This window comes from Thermothielavioides terrestris, chromosome 3 (genome assembly GCF_000226115.1).
Source record: "Thermothielavioides terrestris NRRL 8126 chromosome 3, complete sequence".
NCBI classification, from domain to species: Eukaryota; Fungi; Ascomycota; class Sordariomycetes; order Sordariales; family Chaetomiaceae; genus Thermothielavioides; species Thermothielavioides terrestris.
Window position 1 is genome coordinate 2,721,912 of NC_016459.1, and position 15,808 is coordinate 2,737,719.

The 15,808-nt window shown below is 58.0% G+C and overlaps 6 protein-coding genes across 6 annotated transcripts; 3 read left to right on the forward strand and 3 right to left on the reverse strand.

The window, feature by feature from the left end:
- The first annotated feature begins 438 nt into the window (after positions 1 to 438).
- THITE_2117306 (uncharacterized protein) lies at positions 439 to 2,354 on the forward strand. The gene is made up of 2 exons (XM_003654305.1): positions 439 to 778; positions 851 to 2,354. The coding sequence occupies exons 1-2, from the start codon at positions 593 to 595 to the stop codon at positions 2,159 to 2,161; spliced, it is 1,497 nt and encodes a 498-aa protein (XP_003654353.1). The 5' UTR covers positions 439 to 592; the 3' UTR covers positions 2,162 to 2,354.
- Positions 2,355 to 6,262: 3,908 nt separating this feature from the next.
- THITE_2117308 (uncharacterized protein) lies at positions 6,263 to 8,259 on the forward strand. Its single transcript, XM_003654306.1, has 2 exons — positions 6,263 to 6,891; positions 7,021 to 8,259. Exons 1-2 carry the CDS (start codon positions 6,440 to 6,442, stop codon positions 7,988 to 7,990), a joined length of 1,422 nt encoding a protein of 473 aa, XP_003654354.1. The 5' UTR covers positions 6,263 to 6,439; the 3' UTR covers positions 7,991 to 8,259.
- Positions 8,260 to 8,394: 135 nt separating this feature from the next.
- On the reverse strand, positions 8,395 to 9,186 carry THITE_2170661 (uncharacterized protein). The gene is given in 2 exon segments (XM_003654307.1): positions 8,395 to 8,449; positions 8,467 to 9,186. The coding sequence occupies 1 exon segment, from the start codon at positions 9,004 to 9,006 to the stop codon at positions 8,848 to 8,850; it is 159 nt and encodes a 52-aa protein (XP_003654355.1). The 5' UTR covers positions 9,007 to 9,186; the 3' UTR covers positions 8,395 to 8,449; positions 8,467 to 8,847.
- A 1,099-nt stretch (positions 9,187 to 10,285) lies between these two features.
- THITE_2117311 (uncharacterized protein) lies at positions 10,286 to 11,209 on the reverse strand. The gene is made up of 2 exons (XM_003654308.1): positions 10,891 to 11,209; positions 10,286 to 10,793 (listed from the first exon to the last, which is right to left on the reverse strand). The coding sequence occupies exon 2, from the start codon at positions 10,768 to 10,770 to the stop codon at positions 10,408 to 10,410; it is 363 nt and encodes a 120-aa protein (XP_003654356.1). The 5' UTR covers positions 10,771 to 10,793; positions 10,891 to 11,209; the 3' UTR covers positions 10,286 to 10,407.
- A 307-nt stretch (positions 11,210 to 11,516) lies between these two features.
- THITE_2117313 (uncharacterized protein) lies at positions 11,517 to 13,207 on the reverse strand. The gene is made up of 2 exons (XM_003654309.1): positions 11,915 to 13,207; positions 11,517 to 11,750 (listed from the first exon to the last, which is right to left on the reverse strand). Exons 1-2 carry the CDS (start codon positions 13,045 to 13,047, stop codon positions 11,609 to 11,611), a joined length of 1,275 nt encoding a protein of 424 aa, XP_003654357.1. The 5' UTR covers positions 13,048 to 13,207; the 3' UTR covers positions 11,517 to 11,608.
- A 222-nt stretch (positions 13,208 to 13,429) lies between these two features.
- THITE_2150920 (uncharacterized protein) lies at positions 13,430 to 15,465 on the forward strand (the record flags this gene model as incomplete). Its single annotated transcript, XM_003654310.1, has 6 exons — positions 13,430 to 13,754; positions 13,813 to 14,059; positions 14,109 to 14,235; positions 14,315 to 14,611; positions 14,667 to 15,346; positions 15,411 to 15,465. The coding sequence occupies exons 1-6, from the start codon at positions 13,682 to 13,684 to the stop codon at positions 15,463 to 15,465; spliced, it is 1,479 nt and encodes a 492-aa protein (XP_003654358.1). The 5' UTR covers positions 13,430 to 13,681.
- Positions 15,466 to 15,808: the final 343 nt, after the last annotated feature.

Genomic DNA, 15,808 nt, shown 5'->3' on the forward strand with positions numbered 1-15,808 from the left:
GAAGGTTCACGTTACAAATCGGTGTGCGGCTGATGCGACAGCTGCAAGCAAGAGAAAATCTTGCAATCCGAAGGTTTTGGAGGAGGCTGAGGTGCCTCCTTCATGTCTCTGCTGCTGCCGCTGAGATTTGGATAGTTCTGATAGTGTTTTTCTCCTGTCGTTTGCATGACCTGGCAGCGTTGAACCACGACGGATCAGCCGATTCCCAATCCCTGGTGGATGATAAGCAGAAGCTCAGACCGGATTACCCCACTATTTCGAACATACTGACACTTCTTACCTAACACTGATCAAGTACGGCATGCTGCACCCGCGAGGCCGCTCGTGTCTGTGAGTAAGGCGCTCCCGGGCCTCTTTCCGGGACTTCCAGCGACGAGGGAGTTGGTCTGATCCGCGACTTACCGCCCAGGCTGCGGAATACACCTTAGGGAATACGGGACGAGCACCTCGAGGCGCTCCTGCGTAGAAATCTCGCCCTTGCGCTTTCCGACGGTGCGGCCGATCAAGCGCGCACCCAAGCTAGCGGCACCGGTGCCATCGCCGCCTGCCATCCGTTCCCTGTCGAGCCCAGGCGGCACGTCTTCTCAACACCATGAGCGCTCCCCAACCAGGCGGCAGCCCGCCGCAGCCCCAAATCCAACCTTGTAGGTACAAGGTGGGCAAGGTGCTCGGTGCGGGGTCGTACTCGGTCGTGAAGGAGTGCATCCACATCGACACGGGGCGGTACTACGCCGCCAAGGTGATCAACAAGCGCCTGATGGCCGGTCGTGAGCATATGGTATATTGACCCTCTCTATCTACTTTCTTGAATCGGGACAGAGCAGACATCTGAACCTAAGCTTCGGCGCAGGTGCGGAACGAAATTGCGGTCCTAAAAAAGGTGTCTATGGGCCACCAAAACATCCTGACCCTCGTCGACTACTTCGAGACCATGAACAACCTGTACCTGGTCACGGACCTCGCCCTTGGCGGCGAATTGTTTGACCGCATCTGCCGCAAGGGGTCCTACTACGAGTCCGATGCCGCCGATCTGATCCGAGCCGTCCTCTCCGCCGTCGCCTATCTGCACGACCACGGCATCGTCCATCGCGACCTGAAGCCCGAGAACCTGCTGTTCCGCACCCCGGAGGACAACGCAGACCTCCTCATCGCCGACTTCGGCCTCAGCCGCATCATGGACGAGGAGAAGTTCCACGTGCTGACCACCACCTGCGGCACGCCGGGCTACATGGCACCCGAGATCTTTAAGAAGACCGGCCACGGCAAGCCCGTCGACCTGTGGGCGCTTGGCGTCATCACGTACTTCCTCCTGTGCGGCTACACACCGTTCGACCGCGACTCGGACTTCGAAGAGATGCAGGCCATCCTCAACGCCGACTACAGCTTCACGCCGCTGGAATATTTGCGCGGCGTGTCAGACAACGCCAAGGACTTCATCCGTCGCTGCCTGACCATCGACGCGTCCAAGCGCATGACGGCGCACGAGGCGCTGCAGCACCCCTTCGTGGCCAGCTGGGCGCGCGTGGGCGCCGGCGAGGGCGCGGACAGGGGCCAGAACCTGCTGCCCACGGTCAAGAAGAACTTCAACGCGCGCCGCACCCTGCACGCCGCCATCGACACCGTCCGCGCCATCAACAAGCTGCGCGAGGGCCAGGCCGGCGGCTTCATGAACGGCGAGCGCAGCAGAGAACCCGCGCGGAATATCCCGCTGAACCCGAACCCGAACCCAGGCCAGAACCAAAATCAGAGCCACAACCCGCCGCCATCCCACAGCGACAACGCCCAACCCCCGCAGCCTCGCCATGACGACAGCGGCATCTCGGTCGGGGTCGGCGCCCAGCCGCAGCAACAGAGCCAGTTCCAAGACAGCGGCTACACGACACAGGAAGGGGATGGCGACATCAGCATGAACGATGCCCCGCTTCAGCCACCCCCTCCTCACTCCGCTACCGGTGCTGCACACCAACAAGCACATCCGCAGCAACCACCACAGCAACAACAACAGCCTCAACCACAGCACCAGGAGCCAACACAGGCGCAGCAAGGCCACCACCTGCCGCCGGCGCATGCCGTGCCGGCGAGCCTGCGGCCGGGGAACGAGGCGAATCGCGTCATCGAGACAAGCAGAGGGCTGTGGAGCGGGGTGGGGAGCCGCCGGTGAGCGGGGAGCGGGGAGCGGGCGCTGTGAGCGCTGCTGCTGCTGCCGATGATGCCCGCTTTGCCTAGGTATCTAGATTAAACTCCTCGGTCTTCAGCTGTTGGGTATGGGGAAGGGAAGAGAAGGGAAGGGACAAGGGGTGAATGGGAGAATGCACCGTGGGAGTTGGGAGCGTTTCGGAGGGAAGCCTGGGCCTTTCTGTCCCCTATGTACTTCTGCTTTTGCCCTGTTCCTACTCTTTTTCTTTACCTGCTCTGCTCTCCCTGCTCATGACAGGCCTGAGCCTACCTACCTGCCTATCTAGCCCCCCCCTCCTACTCCCTACTTGCCCATTGGCAAGACGCTGGGGGTAGAGCGGTGCAACAGGCGCAGGGCAGATACCTACGTACCTACCTACAGGTATTTACCGACAGACACACGAGAAATTCCAAGTTGTCCGTGCGGACGGGTGAAGTTTGTCCAGTCCTTCTCAGTTGATAGGCAGAGATGGTCGTAGTGGAGTGGAACAGTTGGGCTTGAAGGGAGATGACGAGGGCTGGGGTTCGCCCTATGCAGCTTACCATCCCCGTACAGGAGGCAACTACAGCTCGCGATCTAGTTATGAAAGGCGATGGATGGACTGTGGCTGTCGTGTGCGCTCATGACCGTGACGCGCTCTTCTGTATAGTGTGCTGTGGTTCTTGGTTGATATCGGGATCGAGGCCGCCTCTCAGACGAGCTTCGCGATGATGGTCTGCTGATCTGATTTCCTCTCCATTTCGGGTACCAAGCACCATGGTGCAGCGTATCGCTGTTCTAGTCATCTGCCGCAGCTTTTGTCGTCTTCGGGTTGAGAGGAAGGAACTGTTGACAGGTCGTCGAGGATGGTGCATACTCCCTCCGAGTTATCGGCTACAGCTGTCACAGGCATGCCTTCGCTTTGGCACCCAGCATCGACTGGGCGGCACGACCTCGTCGGCGCTGGTTAGACGAGCGTGGATGGTGCTCCCCCCGACGGCGTATCCCTACCTACCTCCGTTCGCGATACTCTGTCAAAGCAGGCGGCCTAGTGCGTAATCAAAGTTCCGTGGTAAGGGCGAGCGTTGCTAACCGGATGGGGCGTAGCGGGCGGCAGCCACCGGGGTTCGGGCGTGGTCCGGGTGGCCCGAATCAAACCCCGAGGACCGACCATGGATGCCTGCTGGCCCCGGGTAAGGCTTGCAGGCATGCAGTCAGGGAGGGCCTTAACTCCTCGGAGATGAACTTGGAAGCCTCAGGACCACAAGTGAAGACAAGTGCGGCCCGGGCCCGGCGCGCGGGAAATTGTCATCGTCACTCACGTTATACGATGCTTCTGGTCTTTCTGGGAAAAACAGAGCGAAGAATTTGACACCTAAACTCTCGGTAATTGCCGAGAATACAACACATACTATAACCTTAGTTACCTATTTTTGGGAGGAGACTGGGCAAACCCCAAAACACAAGTTCGCAGACGGTCCTGACAGCCAGCGAGTGCAGTTTGTTGGTTGTTGTTAGTGATTGGGCAGCACCATCTGACGAACCGTTTAGCGCTAACTAGAGGTAACGGCTGCCTTCGACGCAGTGCTGTGTTAGTTTTGGTCCTATGTCAAGGTAGTTGGCATTGCCTTGACATAGGTCAACATTGCGACTCGAGCGTGGTTGTCACTCCGGAATCGATCCTCTCCGTAACATTATTCAAGGAGAAATAAAAAGAGGGAGAGCGGCCACATGGGCGAAAACGGGAAGAAAACGTGAATCAACGGAGAAAGCCATGGGCTTACGTAGGAGTGGCTGAGATGAGAAATGGCGAAGTCACACGAAAATAGAAGTCGATTCCGGAAAGGACCTGGACAAACCTTTGGCTGGAAGCTTCCAACACGTGGAAACTTGTTGACGAGTAGAACTTCCCCGTGCCCTCGTCGAGTCGTCAAGTCGTCTCCGTGATCAGCCGACGATAGCTGGCGTTCTGGACGTTGTCCATTCAGTGCACGCGTTCTTCCGTACTGACATGAACTGACATGTGATGCACGTAAGCGGTTCTTACCGAACTTGGGCAAGCTGGTAAGCGGCACGCGTGATGCGAGCAAGGGGCCGGGATCACCTCCTCAGTTCACGGTTGGGTTCCTCGGGATTGCACGCGACATGAATCGGCGACGACGGACGGCTGCCGACTGTGCATGTCCACTAGTATTGCGGTATACGGAGTTGTCTCCTGTATGCTTCGTCCAGTAACTTTTGAAGCTTCCATTTTCCCAATCCCTCCTGCGGTTTGCGAGTGTACACAGTACCTCATAATTAGGGTATCCGCTGATCATTCGCTTGCAGCCGGATCGTCGTCGGAAACCCAGCAGAGAGCCTTCCCCAGATTTGATGTCCTGACCACATGACGTTGATTACAAAGGACCAAGCAGTGAAAGACGAACAATACGCTGACTGCCACAGCGAGGTTCGAAGCGCTGGCGCGTTGCAAGTTAGGTGGAGGAGCCAACTGGCGCAGCAGAGGCGACGTCGAAAACTGCTCACGCTATGTAGGTATGGGATTACTCAGGACAAGCAACCTTGGAACACTTCGAGCCGGAGTATCCGTCCTCTAGTTCCTGTCCAAGCCGACGCCAGGTCCGGTTCCTCGCAGGCTGTGGGAGGTTGCACAGGATGCCCTCGCTCTCGCTCTGAAGGCGGCATGACGTGCGGCAGCGGCGGTTGGATGCTGCAGGAGGCGCCAACTTCGAACTCACGCCGCGGTTGCTGCTGGCTGCGTCCACTCAGACCGCGGTGCGAGGGATGCGAGCCCAAGCTTTTCGGATAGCACGGATCGGCTAGGTGAAACCCAACTATTGGGCGCTGCGACCTGGAAGGTCGGGGGATTGGCTGCACTAAGGGGGGCTTGCGCGCCGTTTTGAGCACGGCCGCCCTTCCCCTGCACGCTCAACCCTGCTGGGCTTGGCTAAGAAACGGTGGGACTAACGTTGTCGGTACTTGGATGTTGGGTCGTCGTGAAATCCACCAGGAACGGCACGACCGGATTCCAACAGATCTCACTCAGCACGTCACGTTGAAAATTGCACAAAGTCGCAGCTTCGGCACCTTGCAGTTAGGTACCCATACCAATCGCAGCCACTGGCTCCCTGTGGTGGCAAGGCATACCTCTCTCTCCTAAGCCAAGATGGACACTGAAATCTTTTTGCGGGAGCCATACTGCGGCCCCATCACGCGACTGCAGGGCTCGAAGCATCCACGCCGGAAGTGTCCACAATGTGGGGTGTTCCGTTTTCCCTCAAGTGAAATTGTCAGATCTCAATTTCTGGCGCTAGCGCCCAGCCACCGGGGCTCGGGTTTAAAATTGTCGCGTGCCACCGTTTTCCTCTTGGCTTCTCCCCGATGCCAGCGTTGTAGCTCCGTAAATTACCAAGCCACGGAATCCGCATATGTAGTCAATAAGAGTGCGTACGTGACTTAAGACCTCGAACATGAGGCGGAGCGGACCGAAATCGAGACAGCAGCCTCTGTAATTTTGGTAGAGAATTCTTTGATGGGCCCACTTCTACGTGGGGAGCTGCCTTATTTAAGGAACCTTGTTCCAGCTGACTAGGGGTGTCGGGCAATTGTGTTTTCCGCGTATCCACAGCCCTTCACCCTTGCCCCAAACGGTGGGTCTTGGCATTTGTTTGCTTCGCCAGTCAGCCACTCTTGTTCCCGTGAAATATGAGCACGTATGCAGTCGGACAGGGGAGCATGCGCCCACCCACCGTCATAACGTTAATTTCCGCCGTTAGCAAAAGCCAGCGTTACCCACGAAAGTTACCCGCCCACTCCTGGACCACACATCCACTGTCAATTCCGCCGTTCGCCGCCAATCCCGTTGACCGCCAACGCTGGACAGTATCGTCCATCCCATCTCATTTCACGGATCCCGGTACTCTTGTCTAGCATTTGACAAAACAAAACGGTTTTCGAGACTCCAGCAGCCGTCTTAATTTTTTTCCCCCCCTTTTCGCATCCCGGTACCAAGCTGGTCAACGAGAACAGTGCCTAGCTCCTCCTAGCCTCAAGACTACAGTATGCCTATGGTGCGACGGTAGCGAACGCCGACCTGCGAGTTCCTCGATTCCCATCCTTCCCTCCTTCACCAATCCTCCTCCGCCGCCGCCATTTCCCGCTTCACCTCCGCCACGGAACCGCGGACGTGTCGCGTTCCGTCGGACGGTGTTCGGGCTCTCGGCTGCGCTTAAAACGACCATTCCATCAAGCCGCTCTTGTTCTCTGGCCTTTCCATCGCCGCCCATGGACGCCGTTCAGGAGTTCCCGGCGATGCTCGCCCAGGCCACGGCCATGAAGCCGAAGCTGCTGCCCCTCAGATGGCCTGGTACACTCGCCCAGCTCAATCCGATACCGCACAAGTTTCGGCCGGTCCGGAAACTGCGCCTACGCCTGCGACCGCACGGCTCGTCGAAGAGCCAGGCCCAGGCCGACGACGTCACGAGGCTGCAGACCTCGTTCGACGTGCGCAGGTCGCTGAGCGCGCTGCGCACAAGGAGATGGAGTCTCTGGGATTTGCAATACCTGGTTTTATTTGGGTATATCGTCTTCTCGCTGGCTATCTTGCCGTCCGCGCCGCTCCTCAAGACGGGCGTCCTGGTCGTGCTCGGGCTCGTGCTCCTCATGCCCATCACACAGCAGTTTTTCCTACCGTCCTTGCCAATATGGACGTATCTGCTGTATTTTTTCTCAAGCCGGTAAGTGTTTCTCTGTTGCTGCAGGTGAATTGCGGCTTTCCGGGCGTTCCGGAACAGAGTCTGAGAGGCGCGGGCTCGGCAGGCCGAAAGGGGGAATCGCGTAATTTGCTGACGGAGAGACCTGCGCAGATTCATCGCTCCTGAATACCGGCCACACATTTGGGTCAAAGTGCTTCCTGCATTGGAGAACGTCATGTATGGTGCGAATCTCTCAAATATCCTCTCCGCCCACACGCACGCGATCCTCGACATTCTCGCTTGGGTGCCCTACGGCCTCGGCCACTTTGCGCTTCCCGCCATCTGCTCCGCCTTCATGTTCCTCTTCGCCGCACCCGGCACCACCCCCGTCTTCGCCCGCGCCTTCGGCTACATGTCGATGCTGGGCGTCACAATCCAGCTCATCTTTCCCTGCACGCCACCATGGTACGAGAAGCTGCACGGGCTCGAGCCGGCGCATTACGGCATGGAAGGATCCCCCGCCGGCCTGCGCCGCGTGGACGAGCTGCTCGGCGTCGACATGTATACGACGAGCTTCACGACCGCCCCGCTGCCCTTCGGCGCCTTTCCAAGCCTGCATGCGGCCGATGCTATCCTCGAGGCTCTTTTTATGCAGTACTGCTTCCCGCGCTTCCGCCCCTTCTTCATCTTCTACGCTGTCTGGATCTCCTGGTCGACCATGTACCTCAACCACCACTATGCGATCGACCTCGTCGGTGGCGCCATCTTCGCCGCCGTCGCCTACTACATAGCCCGCACCAAGTTCCTACCGCGCCCGCAGCTCGACAAGACGACCCGCTGGGAGTACGAGTACGTCGAATTCGGCGACCGGCCAAGGTCGTTTGACGAGGAGTCGGGACTCGGCAACGGCTACGGCTTGGGCCTGCTCCAGCGGCCGGGGTCGAGCGACAGCGATGAGTGGACGCTGGGCAGCAGCTCGAGCTTCGATTCGATCAGCCGCGGTGACACCCTCTGCGGGAGCAGCAGCAGCACGCCGGGAATCCTAAGCCCGACCACTCCGAACGACGACCATTACGACGTCTGGAGCAAGGTTAGGTTGCCCAAGGAAGGCGATTCGACCGACGTGTACGTCGCGAGGTAGCCTTTCAGCCCTTCTCCGCCGCCGTCCCTGATTCCTGTTCGCCTGGTGATGTCTGGGACACGCAGGTTAATTCAACCTATCCCGGATCCCCCCCTCACGGCCTTCTCACATTCTCCTCGGATTCCTTGGCCGGCGTGTCTGCCGCTAGTGGCAGAGCAATGCTCCCATTCTTATCTGGGGATCGGGTTGGTCGGGCGGCGGGCCTGCGGATCGACGATTCGGAACTGGGTTAATTCCTCCTTCTCCTCCCCTTTTTTCTCCAATTAAATGAAAGACGGTTTTCTGTGGTTCGAATATACCCCCTCTCGCTTTAGAACATGGCGCGCTTCACGGTCGTTACACACACATACCCTCACATACACATGGAAGGAGACACATGCCGTCGTCGTTTATTGTACCCTACTCTTTTTCTGGGCATTCTTCTTTTTGCATGGCTTGGCTTGGCATGGCATGACAACGGAGTGCGCGGCGTGGCGGTGACGGCGCAAAGGAAGGGGCGTGAAGTGCTGGTGCATCCGCATCGGTTGCGGCTGGGTGGATGGACGGAAGGGGTGTTTTGGGGATCCTGTTGGCTGGGGAAGGTCAGCCTTGTTGCTTTTTTATTCTTAATATTCCTCTTCCTCGTTGCTTTTTATTTCATCCCCCCGTTTTGACTCGCCCTTCCACCCCCCCCTCTTCTTCCACCCCGCGTCGTTTCTCAGCTACCATACCGTTGGTTGGGGTCTGGGAAACGGAAGTGAGGAGCGGAAAAGCGGATGAGGCAGGATGGATTGTGAGCCGACGGGGCGAACAACGGGTAGTAATGATAATGCGGTGGGATCGGGACGGGACTGGGCCGGGACGACTTAATCGTGCCGCTACCAGCCGCTGCCGTGGTGGTGGTGGGAACGAGATATAAGGACAAACAACAAGGCCGAGAAGGAGCGGGCGGCGCTTGCTTGGAAAGAAGCGCCGCAGGGAAGAGGAGGGAAATAGGAAGAAACGAAGATGGACCACACCTGGGTTTTCCGTGCCATGGGCCCGGGGTGGTTGCCGTGGGCGGAAGAAGCTGCGGGATCACATCCTGATCTCGGGAGGCTTCCCCCCCTCGGCCTGGCCCTGGGATACTGTTCACCTTGTGTGTGCGTTCCCGGGGCTGGGCGCTTCGAACGAAACGGATGTCGATAAAAGACTTAATAATAGATATTGTACAGACGCGGGGCGTGTTCCTCGTTCTTTCATTGCAAACGATGACGGTCGTGAATCAATGTCGTGTCGTCAAGCTCGCTCATCTCGGGCTCGTCTCGCACCGCATCGTGTCGTGCCTTGTCGCTGATAGCAGTGGCGGTGGGATCGTGGCAGATGATGGTCATGACGACCCGGGGGAGACGGTTGTGAGGAGAAATGACGGAGACCAGGCGCCGAGACGAAAGCCAAGTACGGGTTGGGTTTCATTATAAATTATCCAACTCACCTTGGCCACACCTCCAAACGAACTCGGCATCACCCTTGCTCCCCATTTTCTGTTTTCATTTTTATTGTTTAAACTAGGATCGGCGAGGCGCGGTCGGCGGTGAGTGGCTCACCTGCCGCAGCGGCCGTCCAGCCGTCGCGACACGTGGGACCGCGGATGGTGGAGAGGGGTCTGGACGACCACAACCGGCTGGTAAACTACACTACCTAACTAATTACTAACTAACTACCTGCGGTAGTGAAGCTTTCTCGCTTGTGGGAAGGCTTGGCTCTTGTCGGGGCGACGGTTAGTTTACTTCAGGCTCCGCAAATGGGCTGCATGTCGAAAAGACGTTGGGGTCAGACTGGAGCCGGAGATGTGTGTCGTCCAGCGGACGGATGCAAAGTCACAGGCAGGAAGACTGACACAGGGACGCTGCAACCCAAGGTATGTAGCGCCGCCTGTATATATACCACGCATCTTGGCAGCACAGTCCGGAAACGAGCAGAGAACGACAAGGGATCGACATCCGGTTCATTTGGACACGCAAGGCTGGCTAGGCGGGACCCTAATGGCCTCGGTCCAAGAGCTACCATAAACCAGGCTCCAGGGAATGAAGACGGAATACCCTCCAGTTCAAGTTGGCCCAAATGCACCGCACTGGAAGACGCCCAGACTGCCCAGTCCCTTCCAGCAAGCGGATTGCCTCCTAAAACGCCCAAAGTAGTCGTACACAGCTGATTACATTGACAAGCAAACCTAGGTGAGCAAGACGATGCTGAGGTCTGCCACAATGCCCTATACGGCACGGTGATGCGAGCGCAGTCAGAAACCCCAGGCGGGCTGCGCAAGATCGGATAGAAAAATTCTCACCGGTGTCCCTGAGCGAGAGAAGAAAAACGAACGAGAAACAAAATGGCCCGAACATGTCCCGGTGTTGCGGGCAAATCTCGTGTCACCTCATCCGAGGGAGGCAGGTAACGGGTTAATAAGAGCCAGATCCATGCTTCGTGCCCTTCGCGAAGGCAATCTTTGGGGATCGCTTCTTGCTGTTGCGCCTGTGGTGGCTATCCGAACGGGCCGCCTTCTCGTTGCTGTATTTCTCGCGGTCCGGCGTCTTCAGGATCCCTTTGAGAGGCTGGGATGAGACCGACGGGGAGCGGTCAATCTGAACCGGGGTGTTATGGATGACGGGGGGTTGCAGACTCCAGGGGCGCGAGGGAGTCACCTGGCGGGGCATAGACAAGCCGGGAATCGGCACCGGAGTCAACGACGGGATCCGGGTCCGTGTTGGGGTGGTGGGCGTCGAGGCCAGACTGGCCTCGATTGCCTTGCGGCGCTCCGACATGGACTGGTAATCGGCGAAGGGGTCTGAGGGTTTGATGTCATCCTGGATTGCATTTTGGGGTGACGAGCCTGCCTAAGGACTCTTCACGCCGGGGATAGCGGGAGGCAGAACGGGCGTTACCTTGGCCGGCTTTTTCGGGTCGCTGGCCTTCACTGCGGGCGTGGAATCCTTCTGCTTCGACTTCTCTTTGCCCTTTGACTTCTTGACCGGAGCGGGCTGAGTTTGTTCAACCGAAGCTGCGGGTTTGGCAAGCTTGGCGCTGCTCAACGAGGGGACAACTGGGGCCGTGATTGGAGTCTGCTTGACCGCTTTGGTGGATGATGGCTCAACCATTTTCTTGCTGGATTCATCGACGCGAGCCTTCTTGGACTTCTTGATGGAAGTCGAAGCAGCCTCCTCCTGACTGGGCGTTCCTTTCTCCACGTCGCCATGCTTGCGCTTCTTCGCCGCCTTCTTCGGCGTGTCGGCTGAGCTGGTCAACAGCGGAGGTGCTTGCGTCATCTCGACATCGTCGTCGTTCTCTGAAGGGCCGTTCGTGCCGACCTTCTGCTTGCCACCAGTAGGCACACCAAATGGCTGGTAGCGAGCCTTCAAACCCTTGGGCTGCGGCCGAGGAGTTTTGTTCACAAGGACGGAGGATGTCTCAGCGGGAGCGGACTGGCTCAACTCGTCTTCGCCGAATCGCATCACACGCGTGATGTGAAGAACGCGGTCGACCGGTTGGCTGACTAGTCGGATGTCAGTAGGGGTGAGGCAAGGTTGATCCCAAGAATCAGTGACATACGAGTCTCATATTTGGTTCCCGTCTTCCCCGGAATTAAGACCTTAATTGCATGACTCACTGGCTCCTCAAAATGGCCAGTGTACTCGGCTCCCTCGTGGGCGAAGATAGACTTTCCGGCTTGAACCTTGTCCAGGGGAATGGCGTGTTTCTGGATGACCTCGATAGGAACGGATTTGGGTGCGGTGAAGTACCAAATCTGCTTGCCTTCAGCCTTCGCTTTCTTGAAAGCCCTGGCAACCGCAGCGGCATCGACATCTTCCTCAGCCTTGCGCAAGTGAAAGCCTTGGGAAATGATCTCGCGAGGTGCTTGGCTAGGGGATTGTTAGCGCATGAAATATGACGTGTCAAGTCGATACTGACATTGCGGTCTTTTCGCTCTGCTTCCCGACGGCCATAGACTGCGCTGGACCTTCGCGCTCAGAATCCGAGGCCGATGTCTCGCTCTCAGCCGATTCAGCGTCGTTTGAACCGCTAGAGTCATTGACGAACTCTTTGCTCTTGGCGGTGCCATTCACGGAGGTCGCCGGCTTCGTTGATTTGGCAGGCACGGCCTTTTTTGCATTCACGTCGACCTTCGCGCCATTGGTGCTCTGGACTGAGTCCATTTTTTTGGACTTCTGCGGGGGCTTCGGCTCGCCACCACTCTCTCCGTCACCCTTGCTTCCACTTTGAGCTGGCGCCTTCGTCTTGGTTTTGTGCAAGGGTTTCTTCTCGCTCTCGCTCTCAGAGGTCGATTCATCGTCCGAGGCAGAGCTCTTCTTCGGAGAGCGGTCCGCCTTCACGGCAGCCTCAGGGCCAGGCCCAGATTCCTCGTCGCTGGACTCGCTTTCGCTCTCGCTCTCACTGCTGGATTCAGAGGCTGACGATGTAGACGGTTCCTTCTTGATATTCTTCGAGCCAGGAATGGCCTTTGGCTTTACGGTAGGCGCCTTCTCATCGCTGGACTGACCTTCGGACTCGGAGTCAGAATCGGAGTCAGAATCGGTCTCCCGTTTGGTCGCCTTCTCTGCCTTGGGGTCTCCGTTCCGTGCGCCTTTGTTATCTGTTTTCGAGTCTGTCTTGGCTGCTTGGCTGTCGCTCTCGCTCTCGTTGTCGCTCTCGCTGTCGCTCTTGCTTGAGGACGATTCGGAACCACCGCGGCTCTTGATGTTGGGCATGGTGGGAGGGCTCTCTATCTTAATCTTGGAAGAGGTAGGTTGTTCGACCTTGATCGGCTTGCCTGCCGTGGGCGACACCGCCGAGGCCTTCTTCGCCTTCAAGTTCATCGCCCAGTCCTTCGTATCCTCTCTGTGGGCCTCGTCGCTCTCTGAGATCTCGCTCGTGCTGTCGCTGTCGCTGGCGCTGTCGCTGTCGCTCTCCACGGGTTCGTCGGCCTTGTTAGGCCGCTTTGGGTCGGTGCGGGTGAACATCTTGGGAACCATGCCACGCACGAGGTTGGCGGCGGTCGCGGCGTGCTGAGACAGACTGCCGATGGGCGCGCGCGGCCCTGCCATGGGAAACGCTTAGCGGTCGGTCACGAGCAGAAAATGGAGACTAAGATGCAGGATTAAGAGAAGGGAGGAATGGGCAGCGATTTGCGAAAAGCGGATTGAAGATTGTTCGGATGCTGTTGTTTTTGTCTTTTCCAGTCTTCGCAGGCTCCCAGAAAAAAATCACGATAAGCTTTCTGCTCCCTGCTGCAGTTGCAGAATCACTGCAATGATCCCTGCAAGAGACCAGAGCTGTGTGGGGTTCGCTTGCTTGGCATGTGGTGGGTGGGGCCTTCGAACGGGAGAAGGAGACTCGTGACAGCTGGTTGGCCAATGCAGGCGGCACACCAAAAAGACTGCAGGACAACCCACCTTGCAAGAAAGCTTGACCAAGTCGGTCGGAGAGGTCGCACAGCGGCGACCGAGAGATACGCAGCCGAATTTTGAGAACTTATAAGCGGTTTGTGACAGAGTCGAAGTTGCCAGGGATAGTCGCTGGTCGGCTGCCGCCTAGAATCTCCAGTGCTTGCAACTGTTGTGGAAGTACAGTCCGGGAAAAGAAAATCTGAGGATTTGCTGCGAGTTTGGGAGCTTTTCGTTTCCTTTCTTGAAATTCAAGTTGGAGAAGGAAATAGGTCGGCTCACTGAGACGGGTTAAATGGCTGCACCCAAGAAGAGAAAGCTGGATGGCAGTGGCAGCGGCAGTGGCAGTGGCAGTTCCACGCCGACCAGTATGACTTCTCAAGGCTCTGGAACAGAACTCCGAGATGGCCCGCTAACTCGACCAAGTGATGAGCGCGTTTGCCGCCAGGCAACAACTGTGGGGAGTTGCAGCAACGAGGAACAGCACGGCAGTCGAGAAAGCCACCGCGGAGCCGGCGCCTGAAAATGTCACGCAGCCGGGAAGGAGCGACCGAAGCAGCAAACGCCAGGCCACAGAAGAGCCAGTCCTTGGCTCTACTACTGCTCCCACAACGACTAGTGCGGATTCGAAGCCAAGGCAGACAGCCATCGAAAGCGGGCAGCCTCGGGCGGGGTACGTTGTCTCGTCTCTCACTCTCAGGCTGATACTGACCAGGAACCAGTTCTACCACGCCGCGGGTCGAATCGGCTGAAGCGCCAGTCAGACAGCACTCTTCGTTTCGGCCGAGCAAGAAAAACCTCCAACGGAGAGCTGGAGGCCGGATCGTGCTAACTTGCCCCGAAGCAGAGGTATGCCCGTCCACCGTCTTAGGCTGGGATCCTGCTTCTGCGTCAGGGTCTGGATCTGCTTCTTTGCTAACCAACACAGCGGCTTGTGCTTCTCGGGAGCTACGGCGTCAAGGTACAGGAGGGCGAGGCAACCATCGCTGGAGCCATCTTGACGCCCTCTGACGAGGTGCAATGGGTTCATGCTCCCCTCTGCCATGCCGTGCCCGTGCTGCGGGCAGCCGACGACACAGTCCTTGAAGTCCTCCCGCATCCTGCCGCGAAGGGGCTTCGGCAACTCGCCAAGCTGAATCCCTGCTTCGCCAGGCTCTGGAACGAGACCGCTTCGCAGGAATCTGCGAGGAGCAAGCCCAGCAAATCTCTTGGAACCTTTCAAATTGTTTGTGGCCAGTTACCCCTTCATTTCTGTCTGCGTGAACTACTAACAAGGGCAGATCTACACCTCTGATGATGTCCCCAAGAGGGCCGCCTTGCAAGAACTCGTCTCGCCGGCGGAGTGGAATAAGAAGCTATCTGGGCTGGCGGCCGGGAAACCGAGAGGCGCCCCCGCTATTTTCCTCTGCGGGCCAAAGTCATCCGGGAAGTCAACGTTCGGGAGGCTGCTGGCCAACCGCCTCATAACCGACCGACGAGGCTCCAAGAACGAGCTATGGTCGAGCGTCATGGTGCTCGACCTCGATCCTGGACAACCTGAATACTCGCCGCCAGGGGTGGTCTCCTTGTCCAAAATTGCGGTGCCCAACCTCTCCCCTTCCTTTTGCCATCCCATTCTACCGCCCCACGACGGCCAACTGCGGGCCCACGCCATTGCATCTGTCAACCCGGGTCTTGACCCGGCTCACTTCATTGAATGTGCGCTCGACCTCTACGCTCACTATCAACGAAGCCGCGACGCCAAATATCCCTTGATCATCAACACGCCCGGCTGGATTCAAGGCACCGGCCTCGACATCCTCTCTGACCTGATCACAGCCATTCGTCCGACCGAGGTAATCTACATGTCGCAGGACGGTCCCGACGACACCGTCAGTACTCTCCAATCCGCCTGCAACGCCGCCGCCGCCGCCGCCGCTCCGATTCCGTTCACCACCCTCCCCTCTCAGCCGAGCGACATGTCATCGCGCACCTCCCTCCACTTGCGCACCATGCAAACAATGTCCTACTTCCACCTGCGGCAGCCTGAGCCGCCGCTCCAACAACCCGCAGCCCTTAGCTGGGACCCCACACCCCTAACTGACCTTCGCCCCTGGAGGGTCAGATACGCCGGCCCTCCCAGCCGCCGCGGCTTCCTCGGCATTCTCTGTTACGACCATCAGCCCGCACCCTCCCTCCTCGCCGAGGCAATCAACGGCACTGTACTGGCGCTGGCGAAGCTAGAAAGCCGCGCTGCGCTGCGGGATCTACGCCCGCTCGACTACTCTGACGATGACGATTCTCTATCAACCAACCACCCCACAGAACCGGAAACAGACCCCAACCAACTTACCCCCAATGATGAAGGCGACGACGGCAACATATACAATGGCAATGCCTCCCACCACACCAAACAACACAAACATCACCGCAAACAGCAATC